A 16,892-nucleotide genomic window follows, 5' to 3' on the forward strand; every position below is an offset into this window, starting at 1 on the left:
GTACTGCTTGTGATTTAAAATTTTTTTATGTGGGGGAAAATCCATACCTATAGGAAATATGAAGATTTAAGCACAAGTGCACATTTAGGATTGCCCCTTGGTCATTTAGGCATTTAATTCTCTTCTGAGGCCCTGGCCTCTGAGAGTAATGAGGAAATTAAAATGTCCATGTCCTGAGCACAATTTGTTATTGTGAAAGGAATATATTTTCCTTCTCTTATGGGAATTGTTTGTTGAGGGCATCTAAGGGATACACACACATACCCCCTTTGGTCAGTGAATCTGAGCAATGTGGCAGTACGAGTTTTTTACACATAGCTAGAAGTGTATTCTAGGATTGAGTTAATATTCATGTCAAGTAATTGAGGGTAGGGTATTTTTGTGTGTACCTATATTGTATCTCTTCCCCTTTATTTTTGTTTATGAAGGTGTGGCCTAGACTTTTTTTCCTGAAAAGCTAGATTTTTCCTTAATGGTTGTGAGTAAATAGAAGCAAGTTTATTGCATTTTGGGGAAAGCTCCTGAATTCCTTAAGTATTGCTGTTACCTAACTACAATTTTGACCCCATCTCTCATTGTCCTGTATACATCTGCCATACATTTTGTTGAGCTATGGAATTTTCCTTGAACTGGATTTCAGTAGGTTAGACATGTTGTAGTTTGGAGGCATTTAGAAATAACTCCCTTCAACAGTTGACTGAATCCAGCAGTACTTGTGCAGAGTAAAACGTGTTATGAGTCCTTGGCCAAATCTGAAGAAGGTTTTCTTCCAATAACAAAACAGGCTGCTGAATAACTCTGAATGTGTTACTTTACAGCGTTCATGTCAGTTTTTGGCCAACATGTTTCCCAGCATGGACCTGCAGCTGTACTGAAGTAATCTTGGGAAATAGAGCCAAAACTAAGCAAACCTTTCCATAGCTGCACCATCTGTGCAGAAGTCCCATTGGTCTTTGTCTTATGCTTGTTTCTAAATTTGTAAAAGATCTTTGCATAAAGTATAGAAGTCAACCTTAAAGATATTTATTTTGTATTTTCTACTCAGTTTAATAACTTTCAGGTGGAGAACCTCAAAATGATAATCTGTTGTCGAGTGTAGTGATGTAGACCACTATTTTCAAACTCTTAGAAATGGGGACCATTAAATTGTCTAGAAGAATCCCTGCATGAGCACATTGAGTACATATTAACATTGTCTGTGTTCCATTGTATTTATTTAATTTGTTAAATAGTTTCCAGTTAATCTGACTCAGGCAGCACTTTGAGGTGTTTAACACCTCTTTGTAGACCACTACATACATGTATGTTAGGCAGCTGTAGACACACCCAAGCTAACACCTATGTATGCTCCAAGGGTTTCAAAGTTTTTCTTTCTTTACCAAGAAACAGGCATTCAATTTACAAAGATCTGATTTATAAATCCAAGTTAATTAGGCATTCATTAATTATCTGTTATGTGCAAGTTGTTCTGCTGGGTGCTAAAGGGAAAAGACTTTTTTTTTTCAATTGCCTTGGTCCCTTCTCTCAAAGAGTTTAAAATCTAACAGGGATCATGTGTTTTGTATTCAAATAAATATAATACAAGATAGAATGTTTTAGAGATAAATCACGATCCAGACAAAGTGCTCTAAGCCAGTGATGTCAAATTGAAAAAGAAGCTGGTGAGCCATTGAACCAACGTAAGGATCCCCATAAGAAGGATATTGACTAAAAAAAATTACATGTTGATACTGTTCATCTTCTCTTGTATTCTTATTTATTTTGTTAAAGATTTCCCAATCATATTTTAATCTGGATCAGCAGGACAGATGAGTGTTGCCCTGCTTGCCACAGCTTTGACACTTCTGCTCAAGGCAGTTTTGAAGAGGGAGAGAGATGCTTTTCATCTGTGTGTTCAGAGAAGGGCATGGAGGAAGTGATAGCAGAGCTGGACCTTGAAGAATTGCAATAGGTAGCAATGAGGAGGAATTATGTTCCAGGTAGGGACCTTGCCTACAATGGGAGAGAAGTGCAGGGGCGAGGTCAGGGCACTGCTAGTAGTCCAGTTTGCACTATAGAGTGTTTGAAGTTGAGCAAGGTGAAGTGCTGTGGGAAGGGATATTGGAACCAGATTGACGAAGGGGGACTAAAATGCCAGACCAAGTTGTCTGTATTTTATATGGTGAGAACCATTGGAGGTTTTCGATTGGGTAAATGAGAGATATGGTCAATGCATTAGGAAGATTCTGGCAACTGCATGAAGAATAGAATGGGGATTATAGACAGCTACTCTCCCTCTTCTGTCACTGGAGCCCTAGCTATCTCTGTTGCTACTGTAGCCACAGACTCCCATACTGGAGTCCCTTGTACCCCACTATTGGAAGTACTTCCCTTCCCTGTTCTTCATCAGCAGCAGAGATGAGTGTCCCATATGTGGAATATCTTCTGGATCTTTTTAAATAGATCCTTGGCATGTTGGGATGAAACTTAGTGCTACATTCCATCACTCGGCAATTGGTCTTCATTTGACTCCCACTGGCTATGTCATCTGGTCCAGATCCTTGTGGATTTTATTTGCTGGTCTCTGGGTTCTTTATCCCACTTAAAATTTTTATTTTTTTGTGAACTTTGAAATGTTAACAAATATGAATACTTCAATACACAAAGAACAGAAAAAGATGGCGTATGAAATGGAATTTCTTTTTTGCATCAAGTGTATATTAAATTTAATGCATTAACAAAACCCCTGTTTGTATGTGTTCCTTTCTGAATTGCCTCCCATTTTCTACATTTTAAAAATTGTTTCATTGAAGCGCACGGTTTATTTTTTTGCATCACAATCATTACCCAAGTTTCCCTTCCACTTCCTGACTTCCCCTTCTCCTCTATTTAGAATCTTACCCTTGTAACAAATAAGTATAGCCAAGCAAAACAAATTCACATGTTGGCAATGTTTGAAAAGTATGTCTCATTTTGCACCTTAGTCCATTAGCTCTCTGTAAGAGGCAGGAAACATACTTCACAGTCATCATCTAAAGTTATAGGATTGTGGGATTATAAATTTAGAGGGGATTTTAGGTCATCTAGAGCAACTCTTTTATTTTACAGATCAATCAATAAATATTTATAAGTACCTACTATGTGCCAGGCACTGTGCTAAGCACAGATGAGGCAACTGAGAAATTCAGAAGTCAAGTTACCTGTTGAAGATCACACAGGTAAAAAGTGGGATTTGATTATAGATAAACTACAGACTAAAATGGCATTATGACTTGTCATTCTCCTATCCTGTGCAGAAACAAGCCAGTAGATTTCATGACAAATGGTGTAGTTGTGGTACAAGTGTCACATCTGTCCCCGGATTTCTACTTATAAAGTCCATCAGCCACTCTAGTTTGAACTTTCTTCATCTCACCTGGATGATTGCAATACTTAATTATTGGACTTTCTGCTTTTAATTTCTCCTTTCTCTAATCCGTGAAGAAATAGATCTAAAAAGGAACCATTTTCAATTAAGGATATATTGTCTAACTCTTTGTTTGGATTCAAACATTTTAAAGAATTAACTGTTCTGTAAAAATGAATGAGAGATGGGGTGGCTAGGTGACACAGTGAATAGAGCACCAGTCCTGGAGTCAGGAGGACTTGAGTTCAAATCAGGCCTCAGACACTTAACACAAAAACTAGCTGTGTGACCTTGGGGAAGTCACTTAACCCCAATTGCCCTCCAAAAAGCAAAAAAAAAAAAATGAGAGTGAATAGATAAATTGCAGGACTCTGCACAACTGCCAAAATAATCATCCTAAGGTATAGATCTGATTGTTACTACATTGCTCAAAAATCTTCAGTGGCTTTCTTTTGTCCATAGAATGAAATACAAACTTAGTCTGCTATTTAAGGTCCACCACAATCTTGTTCCTATCCACGCTTGTAGCATTTTATACTTCTCTCCTTAATCAACTCTGGCTTAACTGGATAATCCATCTATTACTTCTCTTTATTTGCATGAGTCATTCACCCATATCTGGGATATCCACTTACTCCTTAGCTTAGGTGTCATAGTCTCCATGTTGCCTTCTCAGATCTCCCCAGATTTTTAGTATTTCCCCTTCCTTTCTTATTTATCATATATTTTTTTCTGCGTATCATGTGCTACTCCAGTAGAATTTAAGTTCCTATAGGGTTGTTTTTGCGTTTGTCTTTGCATGCCTTGTCATAATGCCTTTCTCATAGTCGGCATTTAGTAAATATTTGTTGAATTGGGTTATAATCCTACTCTTGTGATACTTTAGTCTTCCACTCTCCATCTTTAGGAGCTCTTGTGGTTTCCATGTTGTTGCTGTTGTTGAGTTGTGTTTGACTCTTTGTGACCCCATTTGGGGTTTTCTTGGTAAAGACACTGGGAGTAATTTGCCTTTTTTTTGTCTCCAATTCAATTTACATATAAGGAAGCTGAGGCAGACTAGGTTAAGTGACTTGCCCAGGGTCACACAGCTAGTGTCAGAGGCCAGATTTGAACTCAGAAGATGAGTCTTCCTGAATCCAGGCCTGGCCCCATCTATTACACCCCCTGCCCCATGTGGTCTCCACTTATGTTCTATTGGATTTACTGCTCATAGCTTTTATCAAACCCTTCTTTCCCAAGCAGCTCCTAGTTTCTCATTGGATCCCCTGTATGGGAGCCAAGGAGGGTACTTGTTCATTTACCAAAGCAAACAAATATGTGTTCTAATTTAGGGATTCAGAAGGATGTTATGGGTGGTGGTTAGATCCTCTAATACTTTTAGTATTACAATTTTAATTACATTATACATTTTATGGCTAGTTGGGGAACCTAACTACCACTTATAATATTGTTTCTATGGTACAATGCATTCTGAGTTCCAAATTATTTACAAATTACTTTGGGTATTAGTATATCACCCTTTGTATATAGTTGGAGATGCTTAGAAATCATACCCTTTTCTTTTTTGTTTATTATATATCTGTGGCTACTATGTTCTGTTCTAGGAATATTTTTCTCTGTTATACCAAAGCTATTTACTTTAAGATGGTTGAGAGGATTGCAATTTTGATGGTACATTATTAAAAAAAATCAGCATAACTTAGCACAGAATGTTATTATAAGAGAAGTATAAACAACTATTATGGGACTTCAGGTGAATGAGAGGTTTTCTAACTGAGGGGATCAAAGAAACTAAAGAGATGGAAATTGTATTGAGGCCTTGAAAAATAGGATTCAAAGGGAGAGCTTTTCAGGTAAAAGTGTGAGCAAAGGTGAAATGGGAAAGTACAGCATATGCATCAGGTTCAGTACAGTTTGGTTAACACAAAGGGTGACTGATGTTTAGTAGAATAATGCAGGAAAAAATGTGTGGGCCATATTGTAGAGGACTTTGAATGCCATCTGACAGCAAGTGGAGCATTATAGTGTTTCGTTCTCCAGAAATTCAGAATTGTTTTTCTTCTGTCTATGCATTTCCTTCTGTGTCACATGGTAGTGTTGAGTTTATTACTACATGGTAGTGATGAGTTGACTACTAAAAAAGGGTTTGTTGTAGAATTTTAAATGAGATCTTCCCTTTAGTTTAGTATGTATACCTCTTGACAGAGAGATGATGATTGTGTAGAATGAGATGAACATTTTTGGATATGGCCAATATAGGAATTTGTTTTGTTTGGTTTTGCATGTCTGCTAGAAGGTTTTTTTCCCTTGCAGTGGAGGGAAATATGCAAGGGAGAAAAAGATAAGATATTTGATAATTGAAAAAAATAAAATTTAAGAAGAAAATAGCTAAAGTAAAAACTATATCAATAATTTGATGTGTACATAAGATAGCCTTATGAGATTTCAGTGTCTGCCACACAGTAATCTCTTTTTAAAATGTTTTATTAAAAATCTAGCAATGTACATCAGCACAAGTAACTAAACTTGACTATTTACTATTGACACTTAAATAATTACTTTTGACATGTAAAGTATCATAACTTTTCATTCCCTTCTATGGACCTGTTTGGGTTCCTTATGTAAGGGGTAGACAGAGTATGGTCTGCCATAGCCAGCGGCGCTTTTAAAATTTGTAAATGGTTTACCCACTCCTGCAATTGATCTATTCACTCTCATTCATTTTTAAAGAACAGTTAATTCTTTAAGATGTTTGAAACCAAACAAAGAGTTAAACAATATATCTTTAATTGAAAATGGTTCCTTTTTAGATCCTCTCTGTCCATTTCTCATGTGATCAGAGTTTAGTCCTACTGGTAGCATGTGATTAGTTGAACGTTCTTGAGTTTAGATTTTATCTTGACAGTTGATAAATCTTTTAAAATTGTACTTGAGGGCATTTGCTCAATGATTACTAATCTGTTGTTCAACAAATTGACATCACTACGCATATCCCAAAATTCAAATTATAGCCTGATTTCTCATATGTGTTTATGACTGTCTGTTTTGTGATACTATTTGTCCTTGACCACTGGCAGAATTTTAGTCTTAAACTGGGGTGTTTCCCCTGCCACTTAGTGCATTTTGGGCTTAACTGATGATAAATGCACCTTTCATAACTGCATCTGATATTAGGCTGAAATCTTTGATTATTTCAAATCTTGTCATTGTATTTTATCAGTATAGAAACCTTAATAACCTTTGAGGTTCACACTGTACTCCTTCATCTGTCATTTGGGGGTAGTTTTTTGCTTCAAAATCTCATTAATGGAATCTTCTTATACAGTCAACCTATTGCTGTAAATATGATAAACATTATATAAGAGAAGAAAAAGTTTACAGTCTTTAGTTTTATATGTTTCCTATTACTTGTTGCTGGGTAATAGCTTAAAGTTTGGGGAGAACACTACTTTGAGATAGACCTCAGTATTTTACAAATATCTGGATCAACTTGAAGTTGTTTAGTTGCTTTTTTAAAAAAATATTTTATTGATGTCTCTTTTTTTTTTTAAACCGCAGAAAAGCGGTAAAGCAAAACCAGGGAATAAGACAACTGGAGACAAGAGTATTATAGGAGACTCGATTTGGAGTCAGAAGACCTAGTTCAGCTGCCTTAGATACTTGTCAACTGTGTGACCCTGGGTAAATTACTTAATACCTTTGTGCCTTAATTTCATTTGTAAAATGAGGGAGTTAGACTAGACCTGGGTCTGAGGTTATACTACATTCTATTTAAATACTTCTTAAATTATGTAAATGCAAATTAATTTATTATCAGAACAAATCCAAAGGAATTTGTTCTTGTTCGGGTTTTAAAGAATAACATAGTCTTAGTTTTATTTATTTATGTGAAAGTTTGTTTGTGCCAAACAGACTTTTTTCTTGGCAAGTATTACCTCTTGCTTATAATTAAAAAGAAAACTTTTCCTTTTAGTGCTTTCTCAGCAAGAAGCTTTATCATAATTTCCTTGATTTCTTGCAAGGGTTTAGACAGGAATTGAATACATTTGAATAATTACCTACTATTGTGTGGGCAATAGGGTAACTTGTTTTTCTGAAGAAAGTTGAGGTTTAAAGGGTTATTTCTTTGAGTACTGTGACCAGGAATTATAGCCCGAAGTAGACTTGTGGGCCATTGATGTGGGATAATAACAGTTTCAAATATATCTTCTTGAAATGAACTCTGAAGAAGCTGCTGACTTGTGAATTTGGGAGCACTAGTTTTGAAATTTTCAGACAGGCTTTCTGCCGACTCTGGGGGGCCCAACTTGGAGGTTTCCTTTTCATTGCTTTCAGCGATGAAACTTGGACAGCAAGGAGATCAGATCAGTCGTTACTTAAAGAAATGAATTCAAACTATTCACTGGGAGGTCAAATAGTAAAGTTGAAGCTTAAATATTTTGGCTACATAGTGAGAAGACAGGACTCATTGGAAAAGACCCTGATGTTGGGAAAGATTGAAGGCAAAAGGAAAAGGGAATGGCAGAAGAGATGGATAGATAGTGTCATGGAAACAACAAGCATGAGCTTGAGTAGATTTCAAGAGACAGTGGAGGATCTGAAGTGTTGTGGTCCCAGGAGGTAACAAAGAATCATACACGGCTGAACAACAAAAAAGAGCTAGCCTGTTTTTCAAGTGAACTCTTGATTTTGATTTGTCAAGTTAAATCCTAGTTTTATATATGATTTCCCCATACACGTGCCTAAGGCACATAGTAGATTCTTCATAAATGTTTGTTGAAATACAAAGGGACTCCAATTCCTTTGTTGTTAGCAAATTGGGTGATCTTGCATAAGCTATTATAGTTCTGTTGAGACACAGTTTCTCAGAATGTGATGCAATTGGTGTCTAAGATTTCTTCTAACTCTTAGCTCCTATGGTTCTAACCCAGAATCCTCTCGGGACATGTAGTCCTCTTGGAATCAGAAGACCTCTGCTTTCTGATATAAGCCTACATCAGTAACTTCATCAAATCTTAAGGGACTAATGCTTCTTGCAGGGCAACTAGGTGGTACAGTGGATAGAGTAAAGGACCTGGAGTCAAGAAAACTCATCTTCTGAGTTCAAATTTGGCCTCAGACACTTACTGTGTTACACTATTTGCTTCAGTTTCCTCATCTGTAAAATGAGCTGGAGGGGGAAATGGCAAACTACTCCAGTATCTTTCCAAGACAACCCCAGATGGGATCATGAGTAGTTGGGCGCAACTGAAAAACAACTGAAGAAGAATGTTTCTTCACTAGTACCCTCTTCCTTTATGCTAGCCTCTATTGTCTTTTATTGTCATTCATAGTCATCACCCTTAACTGTGGCAGGAAAGAGACTGGTGCTGTAAGAAAATTGCAGAATTGTCTGAATAATAACAAAAATCACATTTTTTCCTGATTTTTAGTTCTTCTAAGCCTAACATACTAAGGAAAGTGATGTTTTGTTTCTATTTGATTGCACGAAATGTCCTTAAATAGCAGATATTTGTAATAGTTATATATATTTAAAACAACCTATCATAGGTTAGAGCCATTGGTAGGTAGAGCTGCCAGTTTCCCCACATTCTAGGCATATGTCCCAAATTTTAACTTGCTAGAAAGGATGGAAGAATTGAAGAGCCCTACAGGGATAGTACCTACCTGGTGGTTCTTCTCATTAATTCTCATCAATCAGTATTTATTGATGAATGGTAACCTATTAGATACTTTCAAGGAGCTAGAAATACCTCAAGGAGTAACATTCTAAGAAACAAAATTAATATGAATTATTATTTTTTTTAATAATGTGTTTTTCCCTCAACCTATTTTAAAGGAGTGGCAAGGGGGCAGCTAGGTGGCGCAGTGAATAGAGCACCAGCTCTGAAGTCAGGAGTCCTTGAGTTCAAATATGGATTCAGACACTTAACACTTACTAGCCATGTGACCTTGGGCAAGTCACTTAGCCACAATTGCCTTGCCCTCCTCCCTCCAAAAAGCAAAAAATAAAATAAAAAATAAAGGAGTAGCAACCAGGATTATCAGAGAACTGAGTGACAGCTGACAAGGAAAATTTCTGAGTAGAAGAATATGATTTTCTTTTTCAAGCCATATTGGGAAAAAGAAGACTATATTTTTTCTATGACTTGGACAAAGGAACTAGATGATGTGCTTTAAAAAATTGCATGTGGCATCGAAGCTAAGAGATGCTGCTCCCACTGAATGGCAAAAACCAGAATTCAGAAAGAGACTAACAAGTTAAAACATTAGGCCCATATCAAAGAAGGAATAGCATCACTGATCTTGGTGAGTGAATGACATAAAAAAGGCAGAGCTGTTTATCTCATTTTGCTCCAGTTCTCACAGCCGAGGAGAATAATGCTCAGGCTGGAAAAGACAGAACAGAAATGACCACTAAGGAGTTGATACTTCCTAAAAGGAAATAGTAATAAAGCACCATACTGTTTTTAATCAATTCAAGCCACCTAAACCAGATTAGCTCCACATTAGGGGATTGAGAACCAACAGTTGTGAGTGCTGAGTAACAGTCAACCATCTTTGAAAGATCATGGATTTTGCACAGAGTGCAGGATTTAAAAGGAAAGAGAATGTAGTCTGCAAATTAAAGTGAGCTTGATTTTGATTCCTGATAAAATTCTAGAACATGTTAATTAAAAAGATGGTAAATGACTATCCAGAGAAAGGATGAGCTGTAAAAAGCCAACATAACTTCAAGAAGAGCCCATTCTGAGCGAAATTCAATTTTTTTTTTTTTATGGTTGCTATACTGGCAGATTAGGGAAATGTTGTAGATACAATTAATCTTTGTTGTTCTTGTGGAAAATATGGAGTGATGTGGGCTAGACAATACTCCATGCAGGTTGATTTTTTTTCTTTTTTTTTTTTCCATTCCACATTTTAATTAATTTATTTTTAGTTTTCAATATTCTTTTCCACAAGATTTTGGGTTACAATTTTTTCTCTCCCCATCTTTCCCCTACCCCCACCCCAAAATAGCAAGCCTACTGAATACCCCTTCCCCCAATCTGTTCTCTCTTATATCCTCCCCCTTCACCCCCCTAACTTGCTAGTAGGGCAAGATGGGTTGCTATACACTAATACCTGTATATCTTATTTTCTAGTTACATTTAAAAAAAAAACCACATTTTTAAACATTTGTTTTTAAAACTTTGAGTTCCAGATTTTTTCCCTTCTTACCACCTCACCCACCCCCACTGGGAAGACAAGCAATTCAATACAGATTGTACATGTGTAGTTACCCACATCATTTCCATAGTAGTTATAGTGTGAAAGACTGCCTGTATTTCCCTCCATCTTATCCCATCCCCCACTTAATCTATTTTCTCCTTTGACTCCCTTTTCAAAAGTGTTTGCTTCTAACTACCCTCTCCCCCAATCTGCCCTCCCTCCTATCCTCCTCTCTCTTATCCCCTACCCCCTATTTTCCTGTAGGGTAAGATACCCTATTGAGTGTATATGTTATTCCCTCCTTAGGCCAAATTCAATGAGAATCGGGTTGTCCCATTCCCTTTCACCTTCCTGCTCTTCCCCTCCACTGTAACAGTTTTCTCTTGCCTCTTTTATATGAGATGATTTACCCTAATCTATCACTCCCTTTCTTCTTCTCCCAATAAATTCCTCTCTCACCTTTTAATTTTAGTTTTTAGATATAATCCCTTCATATTCAACTCATCCTGTGCCCTCTATGTATACGTGAACATACAAATGCCCACACTCACATATATATTTGTATATACATATATCCTTCTATATATACATATACATTCCCTTCAACTATCTTCATTCTGTGAAAAGTTTTGAGTTACAATTACTGTTTATCCATATAGGAATGTAAATAGCTCAACTTTAATAAGTTCCTTATGATTTCTTTTTCCTGTTTACCGTCTCATGCTTCTCTTGCTTCTTGTATTTGAAAGTCAAATTTTCTGTTCAGCTCTTGTTTTTTCATCAAGAATGCTTGAAAGTCCTCTATTTCATTGAATGATCATATTTTTTCCTGTAGTATTATACTCAGTTTTGCTGGGTAGGTGATTCTTGGTTTTAGTCCTAGCTCCTTTGACCTCTGGAATATCATATTCCAAGCCCTTCAATCCCTTAATGTAGAAGCTTCTAGGTCTTGTGTTATCCTGATTGTGTTTCCACAATATTAAAATTGTTTCTTCCTGATTGCTTGCAGTATTTTCTCCTTGACCTGGGAACTCTATAATTTGGCTATAATATTCCTAGGTGTTTTCTTTTTGGGATCTTTTTCAAGAGATCTTCAGTGACTTCTTTCAATTTCTATTTTGCCCTCTGGTTCTAGAATATCAGGGTAATTTTCCTTGAGAATTTCTTGAAAGATGGTGTCCAGGCTCTTTTTTTTTTTATCATGGCTTTCAGGTAGTCCAATTATTTGTAAATTATCTCTCTTGGATCTGTTTTCCAGGTCAGTGGTTTTTTTTTCAGTGAGATATTTCACATTGCCTTCAATTTTTTTCATTTGTTTGGATCTGTTTTATAATATTTTGATTTCTCATAAAGTCATTAGCTTCCAGTTGCTCCAATCTAATTTTGAAAGAGTTATTCTCTTCAGTGACTATTTGAAATTCCTTTTCCATCTGGCATATTTGACTTTTTAAAGCATTCTTCTTCTCATTGGCTTTTTGGGCCTCTTTTGCCATTTGAGTTAGTCTATTTTTTAGGGTATTATTTTCTTCAATGTATTTTTGGGTCTCTTTTAGCAGGCTGTTGACTTCGCTTTTCATGATTTTCATGCATCATTCTCATTTCTCTTCCCAGTTTTTCCTCCACTTCTCTTACTTGATTTTCAAAATCCTTCTTGAGCACCTCCATTGCTTGTAACCAGTTCATATTTTTCTTGGAGGTTTTTGATGGAGGGGTTCTGACTGATGTCTTCCTCCTGCTTGTAGCAGCAAGCACCCCAGTGTCCCCAGGGTGGCTGCCAACACAGGTTCTTAGATCTGCTTTGCTAAAGGAAAGCAACTCAAAATGGGTTAACAAGCTTACTTTAGTCAGTCAAATATATATCGTTTACCTAGCTCAGGGGAAAAAGGTCGACAGAAAAACAGATCAAGCAGACAGCTTTCCAAACTGTCCAACCATTACATCCATACCAAATCACAGTTACCATCAACATCTGGGTTTTTCAAAGCCAGGGGGCTCTCAGAGTCTCATCTGATCAAATCACAGAACACTTCTCAAAGTGAGCAGCAAAGCCTCACATCAGGGATTATATAGCCTTCTCCTGGGTCAGAGAATGTAACCACCCTCTTGACCCACTGCCCAATCACACAGCATCAAGGTGTGAGCATTCCTGAAAACAAGCCTCCTGCCACAGGCTCAATGTGATCACATTCAGCCTATTAGGAGGCAGAGTATATTTTCAAATCAAGGAAGGTTCTCAGAGTCTCTTAAGCCTATCAAAGGGCCTAGGGGCAGGGAAGATCTTTAAATTTGCATTTCCATTACACTGCTCCATGCCTTGTGCTTCCATTGCTTCCTCATATTTGCAGCCAATTACTTGACTTTTGAGTTCTTTGCCACAGTAGAACTCTGCTTCCAGAATAGAGAGAGCTATGTCCCAAATCACTGGGATTTTTGCAGCAGCTGGAACTATTAGATGGGAGCCCTCTCTACAGCCCCCACATGCTCTGGCTCACTGGTCACACACCCCAGGACCACCACCCAAAACCGAGACCCAGGCAGGTCAAAGCAAGAGCGATTACCCTCTGAATGGTTGCTTGGTCCCTCTACAGTCTGCAGCCAGGAGCTCCAGAAGCAGCCATGTGGCAGTAGCTGCAGCCACCACACCACCTCTGCTTCTTGATCTGGGGGTAGCAGCCAGACCTCACTCTTTTATTCCCCCCTGTACCAACCAAGTTCCACACTGACCTTTTACTTTGTCTTTGGATTTATGGATTGAGAAGTCTGGAAACTGCTACAGCTGCTGGTGATCACTCTCCTGAAATCTGCTCTAGCCACCAGCTGGTTGGGGCCACCCTGCCTTGGGCTAAAACCATGGCTCAGGTGGAACTGCCTTAGGCTCCCAACATGCTGTGATGGACCCTTCCTGCTGGCCTTCCAGGCCTTCTTCAGTGAGAGATTTGTTTCTCTCTGTCACTTTGTGGGTTCTGTAGCTCTAAAGTTTGTTTAGAGTCATTTTTTTACATGTATTGGAGGAGGTGGAAGCCAGAGCTGCACCCATGTAGGTTGACTGGAAATTTGTTGAATGGATGGGTTTAAAGAGTAGTCATATTTTGGTATCAGCATGGAAGGATCTCTAGTAGAGTGTCCTAGAGATCTTTAACTGACCTTGTGATGTTTAACTTTTTTTCAGTTACTTTGAGTAAAAGAAATAGGTATGCTTAAAAAATTTTCAGTTTACATAAAAGCTAAAAGAATTGTTAATATGGGATAACAAAATCAGGATTTGAAATTATTTCAGCAGGTTAGAACATTGGGCCTAATTTAGTAGGATGGAATATAATGGGGATAAAAGTAAAGACTTGCAACTGGGTTGAAAAAAATCAATTTCACAAGTGTAAATGGAGCAGATATAGCTAGATGACAGTTATTTAATAGTATCTCAGGTTTCAGGGGACTGGAAGCTCAGTATGATCTCCCAGTGTGTAGAAGTTTTAGAAAGCGAATAAAATCCCATGATTTAGTAAGAAACATAATTTTCAGAACTAGTGACATGATAGCTTTGTCGTACTTTGCATTGTTCAGACCACGTCTGGAGCATTGCACTGAGTTCTAGGTCCCTCTTAAAGAAATTCTGAACTAATAAGCAAGCACCAACTACAACTGCCGTTCTCATATACATAGTAGAACGGAGGAGGATTGGTTGTACATGTAGCTGTGAAAGCCTCTTGTGCACAACTTCCTTTTATTCTGTTAGATACTGTAAATGATAAATGTGAATTATTATGTATCATTAACATATAGCAGATTCCAAAATGTAATTTTCAAAGCTGTCCTGCTTGTCTGTCAGTCTTTCTGCCCTTCCTTTTGTTTCTGCATTTAAAAAATGCTTCAGGGCCCCTCTTTATCCCCCTTTTTGGGGCACTCTTATCCCTATCTTCTTTCCCCTCCCACCTTCCCCAATCTGAGAAGCAAAGAAAAACAAAACCCTGATAATTTATTTGTACAGTCGAGCAAAACAAATCCCCACATTTGCTGTGAGCAAAACTGTTTCTCATTCTGCATATAGTGAGTCCATGACTTCCTTTCCAAGAAGTAGGTTAACTCATCGTTGGTTGTTGCCTTTGTCACATTTTTAAGTCTTTAAAAGTTGTTTGACTTTACAAGTTGCTGTTGTTCTGTAAATTGTTTGCCAGGTTCTGTTCACTTCCATCTATATTAGTTCTCATAAATCTTTCCAGGTTTTTCTGAAACTGTCCTTTTCATAGTTTCTTATGATACAATAATATTCCACTAAATTTCTACATCATGATGTGTTTAGCCACTCTTCAATTGATAGATAGCCTTTTGGGGGGAAGAAAATCTGGATTTTTCTGAAAGGGTAGTGATGGTGAAAGGCCTTGAGATTATGCTGTACGAGAATCTGCTAAGTGCCATCATATGCAAAAGGAATTGACTTGTTCCATTTAGCCATTTAGCCATTCTATCCAGAGGATAGAACTGGGAGCAGTGGGAAGAAATTAAGGCCCATTGTAAGGAAAAACTTCCTAAAAGAGCTATCTGCAAGAAAAATGGACTGTCTTAGAGGGTAGTGGGTTGGGTGTCTCTTCTCCTGCCCCATCCCCACTAGAGGTCTTCAGGCAAAGCCTGGATGACCTTTTGTTGGGGATTTTGTAGGTTGGATTCTTGTTCAAGAATGGATTAGATTAGGCGCAGCTAGGTAGCGCAGTGAATAGAGCACTGGCCCTGGAATCAGGAGGACCTGAGTTCAAATTCAGCCTCAGACACTTCACATACACACACACACACACACACACACACACACACACACTAGCCATGTGACCTTGGGCAAGTAGCTTAACCCCAATTGCCCTCCAAAAAGCAAAAAAAAGAATTAAAGGTAAAACAACATAAAAAAAAAAAAGAATAGATTAGATTAGACAACCTCTCAGGCCTCTTCCAACTATGGGAGATACTGTGAAAATTGTTTGAGTTCAGTATTTCTCTCTTCGTTTTGGCACCTATTGATGGTGGAAGGAATTTTTTTTTTTAATAATTAGAGAATATTTCAAATAATACTTTATTCCATTACATTGACCCCAGGACAATATTAGATTTCATTCTGTGAGGGAGTAATTTTCTTGAGCAATTCCCAGAAAAGGAAGTGTATACATCTGCTGATTCACAAGCAGGTGGGGAGCCCAAATGACGGGTGCTTGGAATGTGCAGAAAGGCATTTCAGCTGAGCTGTGAGTCTAGAATGAATTAGTATGTGTAATATGTGCAAGGAGTGGATTGGTTACATTGGTTGGCCAGAGTCCAGATGCTGAGAAAGCATATAGTGAAGGGAAGGGGAAGCAGATCAGAGGTTGCTGCTTCCTAAGCTTTTTTTTTTAAATAAATTTTTATTGATAACTTTTGTTTTTATGTTGCCCTGTAACCCTCTGACTCCTCCTCCCAAAGAGCTATCTCATGTGATGACTTTTTTTCCCTAAGTTGTTTTTAACGTGTTCACTGTTTCTTTTCCAGACTTGCCAAAGCCTCAGGTAACTGAGCCGAGGGAAGCAGATTCTTTTCGAATGCAGATGCCTCAAGGGAACCCGTTACTGCTCTCTCACACCCTCCAGGAGCTGCTGGCCCGGGACACCGTGCAAGTGGAGCTTATTCCTGAGAAGAAGGGCCTCTTCCTGAAACACGTGGAGTATGAAGTTTCTAGCCTGGTAATGAATTCATATGTGTTTGGAGAAGAGTGAGGTGGGGAAGAAGAACAGAAAAGTCATGGGATTTGCTATTGTATTAAATTGAAGTAGTTAAAAGTAAGGGTTTCGGGAAAAGGAGATGGCGGCATCTTAGTTTTGTTGCTCACATAATCCTGCCCTGTCCTTTTAGAATCTTTATTATGACCATCTCTCAAGCATAATTGTGTGAATTAGGTGTAGTTATTTGGCAGTGTTTTTAAAATATTAGAAAACTTCTGAGGACCAGAATATGGGGCTAAGTAGTTTCCTTTGGTTTTATATTAAGTTCTTAGGGAAGAAGGATCAGAAGGTTCAGCCTTTTTCATGCTTTCATGATCTTTAGAAAGGATATTATATAGCTCTCTCCAAAATAGTGGTTATCAAGCTAGAATCTTGTTTATAGAACATTTATAGTTTTAGTAATGTAATCCTTTTTTTGTCTGACTACCTAGGCTGCTTATATATCCCCTTCCTAGCTGACTTGCTGTTCCCTACCCGCGACATTCCATCTCCTGCCTTGTTCTTCCTTCCTCATAGTTGAACTATTCTTCCTCTTCACCTCTGCCTCTTAGAAGCCGAGA

The 16,892-nt window shown here is 37.8% G+C and overlaps 1 protein-coding gene across 6 annotated transcripts in view; it reads left to right on the plus strand.

The window, feature by feature from the left end:
* The window catches only part of SNX8 (sorting nexin 8), a 69,092-nt gene that overhangs the window by 28,956 nt on the left and 23,244 nt on the right, over positions 1 to 16,892 (plus strand). For 5 of the 6 annotated variants that reach the window (XM_069084796.1, XM_069084797.1, XM_069084798.1 and 2 more), the window contains exon 2: positions 16,103 to 16,293. In XM_069084796.1, the coding sequence (XP_068940897.1) occupies positions 16,103 to 16,293 (191 nt within the window). Of the gene's footprint in view, positions 1 to 15,809; positions 15,942 to 16,102; positions 16,294 to 16,892 lie in introns of those variants that run through there. The other variant, XM_069084800.1, reaches the window with a different exon arrangement.

This window comes from Petaurus breviceps, unplaced genomic scaffold, assembly GCF_028583685.1.
Source record: "Petaurus breviceps papuanus isolate PSGF00001 unplaced genomic scaffold, PetGlider_PUasm1.0 175, whole genome shotgun sequence".
Lineage (NCBI taxonomy): Eukaryota > Metazoa > Chordata > Mammalia > Diprotodontia > Petauridae > Petaurus > Petaurus breviceps.